This window comes from Mus caroli, chromosome 5 (assembly GCF_900094665.2).
Source record: "Mus caroli chromosome 5, CAROLI_EIJ_v1.1, whole genome shotgun sequence".
Classification (NCBI taxonomy): domain Eukaryota; kingdom Metazoa; phylum Chordata; class Mammalia; order Rodentia; family Muridae; genus Mus; species Mus caroli.
Genome location: NC_034574.1, coordinates 83,939,245 through 83,947,690, shown reverse-complemented (window position 1 = coordinate 83,947,690; position 8,446 = coordinate 83,939,245). Strand labels below are relative to the sequence as shown.

Below are 8,446 nucleotides of genomic sequence, written 5' to 3'. Positions count from 1 at the left end.
AAAAGTATGAATCACTATAAGAACTGGATTTTTACATGTATCTTTACAGCATTATTTTTATGTTTATTATCTTCTAACTTCTGATCAGAAATATCTTTGGTGGCTTTTTGCTTCTAGATTCTATCTGAGGAGAGAGGGATGAGAGGTTCAAACAGCTTTTTAATGAATGTGTTTTATTGAGGTAAAAATGGGAGTAGGCAAGACAGTGGGAGGGTCTTTGGTGGAGTCACACCCTCAGGCTAGTTTTGAAACTTGGTCTAACTGATACTGATTTTAAAGGACTGAAGAATTGCTGATGTGCAACTGAATTAGCTCCTGGATAGACGTTTCTGAATAGTTAAGGACACTATAGACATTTAAGATTCAGTTACCCAAGATGGAAAGGGTGGCCTGGCTTTGTTTTATGGAGATTTGTTAAGCAGAGAAAGCAAATGTCTGCCTTCTGAGTGCAAGTTACCATCCCGGCATGTGGGCATGTGCTCAGAGGGTGAGGCTGGGCAAATGGGCGAACTCTGGGCAAGCACTGAACGAGTGGTAGATTCCTTAGTAACCAATGTGACAAGAACGGAAGCAACCAAAAAAACCAGGGCGGTGCCAGGAGTGGGGGGAGGGTGTGTTCCGTGCTATGAGTAACTTGGTGCGCCCTGGGAACATAACAAGGTCAGCAGTTGAAGACAGTGTCCTTAAGTTCCATAGTGTGTTTTGTCTCCAGCCCTCAACTGTGCCATTACTGTTCCTCTCCCGCTCGTTATTAGTTGGTGGGTATTTACTTAGTTGCGCTCTGTCAGGTGTTCATCTGTATCAAAAGTGAAGAGGATGGTGGGGAAGCGATCAGATGTCCATGGACTGATTTAAAGTGGAAATGGATTAAGATGCAGCTATTCTGAGGGTAAAATTCATTCCACATTTCTCCAGAATTCCTGGGGACTGAATACTGATTCTTGACCGCAGCTGATGGAGCTGATTGTTCTAACCCTGCCTGATGACTGTGCTGCATTCAGGTCGCATTCCTTTGCCCACAGAGGCTGCAATAACAACACGTATATTGATAGAATAATCCCTATGTCACATTGCCTCAGAGAGGAAGTTTGTTCAAGTGTTGTTTGAACATGTCTCTTCACCCTCTTCTTATACTGGAAACTTAACCCCTGGGCAAAGGGGCCGAGAGGGCGGGGCTTAGGAGCTGATCAGACGGTGAGGCCTGTGTCTCAGGACTGGATCAAGTGGATCGGTACTGTTATCACAGAAGACTCATTGTAGCTGAAGTGGGTTCCTGGGAAGGATGTGGTCAGAATGGTCTCTGTCTCTTTGGGGGGGGGGCGTCTTTTTCTTCCTCTGCTTCCTCCTTTTCCTCTTCTTCCTCCTTCTCCTTTTTTGTCCTTTTCTTCCTCTTTCCCTCCTCCTTCTTTTTCCTTGCAGAATGCTATGAGGCTGGAAGAAGACCCTCAGCCAATGTAGCCTCTCCATCTTGGAACCCAAAACCTCCAGAATCAGAAGCCAAATACATTTCAGTTATTTTAAATTATGATTCTGTAGTATTTTGTTACAGTAGCATAAGACGACCCGAATTTATTACATCAATGGCTCCAGCTGCATACGTTGCAGAAGGTGGCCTTGCCATACATCAATGGGAGGAGAGGTCCTTGGTCCTATGAAGGCGCGATAGATGCCCCAGTGTAGGGGAATAGAGGGTGGGGTTGTGGGAGTGGGTGGTTGGATGGAGGAACACCCTCATAGAAGCAGGGGGAGGGAGGGTTGGATAGGTGGTTTCCGGGGGAGGGGAGGACAGGGGACCAGGAAAGGGGATAACATTTGAAGTGTAAATAAAGAAAATATTCAATTGCTCTTTACTAGAAAGGTGGTTTACCTCACTGTTCATCGGGCATCATGTGTATTTTATAAAATGGTAAAAAAATAAAAAACAATTATGGTTTTGTTATTTGAATGTTTCTGTTGTTACCAAGTGTCTATCATGCTAGACATTCCCCTATCCCCACGTCAAGGAATTATTTAGGGCATCAGGCTTTCTGTTGAAATTTCAGGATTAAAATGTTTGCCCTTCTTGTCTAATTTCTTTTACCTCTAAAGAACACGAGAGTACTACAGATGCATATCTTTTTTTTAACTTAGTTTGTGTACTTTTTTGCCTTTATTTATTTTTTATTAGATATTTTCTTTATTTACATTTCAAATGCTATCCCGAAAGTTCCCTATACCCTCCCCCCCTCCCCCGCCCTGCTGAGGCTATGCCAGTGCCTGGCAAATACAGAAGTGGATGCTCACAGTCATCTATAGGATGGAACACAGGGCCCCCAATGGAGGAGCCAGAGAAAGTACCCAAGGGGCTGAAGGGGTCTTCAACCCTATAGGTGGAACAACAATATGAACTAACCAGTACCCCCAGAGCTCGTGTCTCTAGCTGCATAGCAGAAGATGGCCTAGTTGGCCACTTGGTCTTGCAAACTTTATAGATGCATATCTTTAAAACCAACTCACCGCTCAATGCACTGTGCATTACAGAGGAAGTTGTTTTCAACCGCAAAAGCCTTATGAGGGGGGACAAAAAGTGAAGATCACAAAAACAGAGATCTGTGGACAGCAACACACACTTGTGTGGTTTTGTTTGGTTGATAGGGTCCGTAGCTGTGGAGTGAGGGCTGGGTTTGTGGATGTTTTCTGCTGATTGTCCCCATATACCACTTAGAAAGCAAGGCTGGAAGCAGAGGACGTTTAAGGGCAATTTAGCTCTATCACTCCATATATGTCCAAAGGCAGGGGCTGCTGCTGCTGCTGCTGCTACATACTGCAGGATTTCCCAGGTGGCAAAATCCTCTTCCAGTGTCCTTGCTCATGAAGGGAGCAGCTTGGAAGTGCTCTCAGGATGCATGAAGTAAGGGTTTATGAGACCCTAACACCCCAACCCCTCAGCACCCCAACACTACCTGACGCTGTAAAACTGGTTTGGTCCCTTTGACACACTGAGTCATATCTGCTAAGGGTGTCAGAGATGGGAAGTAGATAGGAGAATGAGCAATGTCATTTCACCTCTTTTTAAATTCACTTGATCTGAAGACCATTTAGTGTGACTGCAACAGTTTCCTCCCACTGCCCTCCTGAATGCCTCATCACTCTAAATTAACTGCAACAGTGCTATGAGAACAACATTGATAGCAATAAAATTGAGCCTGGATCATTTTCCAACCCAGACTATGTTTGAGAACCACAGCACGTGTTTTTGCACATATCACCTGTTGGCATCAGAAGCTGTTTACAGTCAGTCTCCAAATCCATTGATGGTATCACCCATATGCAACAAGGACCCTCATGTGTCTGTTGTCATGGCAACTGCCACACACTCCTGGGGTGTGCCTCACATGTGTGCCTCACCTGTGCACGGTGGTGATTACTTCATGGCCCAAATAAAAGGCAGAGAACCCCCAACCCCTCACCCCTGTTTTCCTCCTCCTTCTCTTCCCCAATTCCCCCACCCCACCCCCCGTAAACCTCTTCTAGTGGGACTGTGGTGGCCTGGTGTGATCGATCCAGATATGAGCCACTTTCTAATACAACACCACCCAATAACCCATTTCATAGATGAGGACACAAAGGCACAAAGGCAAAGCAGCTGGTAGAGCTATAGGTGAACATGCTGAGGACTTTGGTTTGGAACATCTTGTGAAGGTAAGTGCCATGCCTGTATCTGTGTTTTAGAAGGATAATTAGGCAACCGTCCTTAAAAGAGCCATTGAAAGTGAAAATCGCCAGAAACTAATTGTATGATCATCAAGATCACTAATTGTATTCCCTACTTTCCCCTAGATACCTGTGCCCCCTTGGAAGCGTCTACACACTGTGACTGTTTTCATGTATTCATCATTCTAGAGCTGTCCCTTCCTCAAAGGACTCAATTGCACGTCCTCTGTTTTCTCTTAGGAGTCTAAGCCAACAAACAGCTCTACACTGTCATGTTAGGTTGAACACAACACTCAGGTTGTGTCCACTTGTGAGCTACTATCTACGTCTTCTTCTAGGAATTAGAGTCTGCCTCCCTGCTCATTAAGGTAACTTGAACAATAATCTCACCCCCAAGATTTCTACAGCCTGTGAGTGTTATTTCACACGACAAAAAAAAGGCTGCACAAATGTATGAAGGTGATCGCGCAAAAATGTTTATTCTAGATTATCCAATAGGGTTCTAAGAATCCGCAAAGGTTTTTATGAGACCAGGCGAAGGAGGGAGTAAGTGATATCTAACTAGTATACACATATCACAGCATCTTCCTCTTTCCTCAATGTGTGGTACTTGTCCTCTGAAGTATGAACGTAAAGCCATCTGGTCCCAGGCCTGCTTCCCGGGGCTGCTTAGCATACCGTGTTATGAGGAGATCTTAAAGAAAACTGAATTACAAATCAAGTTCTTCTGAGCCCAAGAATCTTGCAGAAAGTCTCGCTGAGACATCTACATGCTTGGAGCAGCAGTGAGGTGATAGATTAACAGGTCCTAGCGGGACTCCAGTTTGCCAGAAGACCCCCCCCCCTTACAGGCAATAGTATGAGAATAAGAGTTATTTTTAATATTTCATTTTTTAAACATAAATTTTCTTCAAGAACTCATAAATAGAAAGATATTTTCATACGGTTTCTTGAAAGGATCAACATATTAGCATTATGTATTCACCCTAATCTCTTATTATTTTAATTTTTATGATAATCTTGAGAAAATTGAATCAAAGTTTGATTTAGGTGCTTATTTTCAAAGGCAACTCACTATGTTGAGCCCCCTTCCTGTTTTTTTGACAAAGCTAATTACAACACAAAACCGAAGTGTAACCAGGAGACAATGTAATTAAGTATATATGCAAATATTCATCAGCTGCAAATATTCAACCAGTAACACCAAGCAGATTCAGTTCTTAGACCAAACCTCCCATCAAAAATATTTTTGCTTAAAGTTTTGGAGATGTTTCCTTACTCATGACACAATTTTTGGCTTCATTACAAAAATAGCTTGACTTTATGACAACTTGGTTCAATGCATTTATTTAAATCTTGGAGGATAATATAAACATCGGAAGATTGCAATTACATTAAAAGTAGACAAGATTCCAGGAGTCCTGTAACACAATTGACATTTAGGCAGCTGGTACCTAACTCTCCAGGATTTTCTTGATTACTTTCTTATATAGGGGTGCTTGCCGGTCCAGGCAAATTTTCCTCCCATTCTTCAGGGTGGCTCTGTCGGAGGGGAAAGAGGGGAAAGGGGAGGAATTGCTTTACAGATCCTTGGTTGGAAGAAAGGAAGAGATGGGAAGGAACGGGTAGCAAAGGAGAGGACGGGCCTGGGGGATGTGGGCAGGACTCACATGAGCTGGGGGACTGCACAGTGGCGTCCTGCCTTGATCACCTCCAGGCTGGTGATGTGCTTAAGATGGATCCCAGAGGAGATGGTCTTCACACACACACAGCTAAGATCTCCATCGCTTTCTTCAGGACCAGCTGAGGGTAAACGGGGAGAAAAAGAGGGGAGTAGAAGAGATAGCGATGACCCTATCATCTGCCGGCGTGGTACCTCTGGACCTTTCCACAGGCTTGGTTACAGCATCGCCTTCCCCTCAGAAGGCAGGTGGAAAGCCCATACAGTATGACCAATGTCATCAGAGTTCACCCCCCCCCCCCGCACCTGAGGCTCCTGAACTGTCTTCCTGTCCCTAGCATCCCTTCACCCAATCTCACCGCTGGTGACAGCAACCACCGCTGGCAGAAACAACAGGCCCAGAAGCAGCAGCTCAGGACTGGGCCTGAGGCCTCGAAACAGCGCAGCGACGCTCATGTCAAGAGGGTGCCACTGGATCCAAAGATAAAGTTCTACCTTGGAGAAATGGGTCTGGGGCTCTTAAGTGCAGGCCAGCAGCTCCTGGGACTTCCCAAGCACGTTTTATCTTCACTGCCTGCCCAGTCCGGAAACCCGGGATACAGGATGAGGAAGTGCTCCGCAGAAGCAATGACACTTGTGGAACAGTAATTGGGATCTGGCCAGCCAAGATTAAAATAAAACAGAGCAGGAAAAAAAAAAAAAAAAAAAAAAAAAAAAAAAAAAAAAAAAAAAAAAAAAAAAAAAAAAAAAAAAAAAAAAAAAAAAAAAGCTGAGGCCAGCTGTCTTGACTAGTAGCTGGCAGCAGGATCCACATATGTGAATTGATATCAACAATTATAGAGTGAGAAACAGTAGGGCTTGGAATTTAGCAAAAGGTATGCTGTATGGGGCAGAGAACTTTCTGAGATCGCCATCGGGTTTGCAGAACACACACCTTCGGTATCAATGAGTTGCCTTCTTGACTTCCTGTCACGTAACTCCAAAGCCCCTGTCACTCTTCCTGCCGATTGTGGTGAGACTGACTGCTGTGTGGTTGGAGATGTGGGGTTGGAAATTTATTTTCTGCCACTAAAAAGATGAAAGTTAATGTCAAGGCGATGACTTCTGACTTTCAACCCTCATCCGGGTTTCTCCCGAGCCTCTTGCATGAAATTCTGGAGGCTCTTCTGACAGCTGTCCAAGCTACTGCAGGAAGCGGGGTCAGCTGTCCCCACGACTCTTTAGAAAAATCACCGAAGTAGTATTTGAATGCATTCCTTGGGTAAAATCTTTGAGTCTAGCTATTTCTCTACTCAGCTCTATCCTGGTAGAGACTAGATAAGAGAGTTTTCTGGAAGTTAGAGATCTCTTTATTAATTTATGCTGTATATGGTGATAATTATGTGCCCCGTTATCTGTCCCTCATGCGTAGTGATACAGTCAAGCATAATTCCCTGGGACATACATTTCTGAATACTCAGCATGGACTACAATGGCTACTGCAAACCATGCCATAAATCTTATGCGTTTAGGGAACTGAAACTCAAGGCCTCGGCTGGGTAAGCAAAAAAAAAAAAAAAAAAAAAAAAAAAAAAAAAAAAAAAAAAAATCAAAAAACAAAAAATAAAAAAAAGAATGGATAAGAGGATTTGAATCTGGACAGCAAGGGACTCTTCTGTGAAGCCTTGGCCAAAGATTTCAGCATGTGCAGAGTCAAGGAATTCAGGCAATGACGTCAGGCAAGGCAGCCTTTCTCTCCATTTAAAGAATTCAGTTCAGGTGCACAAGAGTAAAAGATGCTTTCACCTCAAGAAGAAGAAGCACAGTGTAACGAGTGCCATAGTAAGATCCAGGCTTGTTGACTTTCAGAGAGAGAGACCTCCTCAGAGAGGCACGGCTGGTTTTAATAACTGGAGCAAAGCAAATGAAAATGGCTAGAGACTCTGTTCACTGCTTTATCACATGTTTATGGACATTTACATAGTTATTACTGAATTAAGTGTTCATTTTACGGATATAATATCCACAGGCCTGAGCCTCTGGTGGTAGAGATAGAGAAGGACACTCTCCTCCATGCTGAATTTGAGTGAACTTCATGTTTAGCATATAAGTGTGTCCTAAAGTCCATGTACAGGTTGGAGGAGATGAAATTTTCTCTTTCTCCAAGACCAGGATACAGTAGGGGGAGTTCTGAATAAAGTAGTATCCATGTACCTATAATTGATGATATGTAGTGTCGTCTTCTTAGGGAAGAAAGGACCAGCGAAAGGATCAAGTTCCAGTGGTTAACGTTCAAGGTTTCCTATGTGCAATCCGATCATTTATTTTCTAAGGCAGGTTTCTTTGGGCTCTGTTGGGACTTGAACCCAGGGCCTCCCACATACTGGGCAAGTACTCTACCACTGAGCTATACTTCTAACTGACGGCAAGTCTCATGATTTCTTAAACGTCAGATTCCCTCCCTTTCTGCAATATGAGGAGGGCTAGCAGCTCTGCTAATAGCCTAACGATTATATGTGACTCATTGTGACACACAGTCTTTAAAACATTTTTAAGTCCTTTTCTTTCTCTTATCAACTCTATTAAACAGCTGGAGACCATTCCCATTTTAGAGATGAGGAAACTAAGGCACAGAGCAGGTCAGCAGCCTGTCAAAACTGAAATGGCTACTAGGCAGGGTTCCCATGGCTCTGGGGTTTATGCCTAGCATCTTTCAATTCTTGATAGTGTAGGGCATTTAAAATGGCACAACCTAGTGACTTTACCTGGCAATATTAAGAAAGAAAGCAAAACAAAACAAAAATAGAGGCCTAGGAATGTGGCCCAGTGGCAGAAAACTTGCTTAGCATACATGATGCCCCAAAGTTCAGTCTGAGAGAGAGAGAGAGAGAGAGAGAGAGAGAGAGAGAGAGAGAGAGAGAATGGATATAGTAAAACATTTAATAGGACATCAGGCCCATCATATTTCTTTGTTGCAGACAATCGTGGCATTTTTTAGAAACAGTTTATGTTAAACCCTTTTTCACATCACACTTTTGGTGCTACTGGTGTTAAGCATATTCACTATAAAGTAAATGACCACTGCTTGCAGAA

At 43.5% G+C, this 8,446-nt stretch overlaps 1 protein-coding gene across 1 annotated transcript; it reads right to left on the bottom strand.

Moving 5' to 3' along the window:
* Window positions 1-5,024: 5,024 nt before the first annotated feature.
* Window positions 5,025-5,977, bottom strand: LOC110294441 (platelet factor 4). The gene is made up of 3 exons (XM_021162679.1): window positions 5,734-5,977; window positions 5,364-5,496; window positions 5,025-5,235 (listed from the first exon to the last, which is right to left on the bottom strand). The coding sequence occupies exons 1-3, from the start codon at window positions 5,828-5,830 to the stop codon at window positions 5,148-5,150; spliced, it is 318 nt and encodes a 105-aa protein (XP_021018338.1). The 5' UTR covers window positions 5,831-5,977; the 3' UTR covers window positions 5,025-5,147.
* Between the last annotated feature and the right edge of the window lie 2,469 nt (window positions 5,978-8,446).

What these genes read in the sequence shown, in the direction of transcription:
- LOC110294441 (XM_021162679.1), bottom strand. Translation starts at nt 5,830, where the DNA reads ATGAGCGTCGCTGCGCTGTTTCGAGGCCTCAGGCCCAGTCCTGAGCTG. An exon ending in GGTGGTTGCTGTCACCAGCG is followed by an intron (nt 5,497 to 5,733) that starts GTGAGATTGGGT and finishes GTTTACCCTCAG; the next exon opens with CTGGTCCTGAAGAAAGCGAT. An exon ending in TGTGCAGTCCCCCAGCTCAT is followed by an intron (nt 5,236 to 5,363) that starts GTGAGTCCTGCC and finishes CCCCTCCGACAG; the next exon opens with AGCCACCCTGAAGAATGGGA.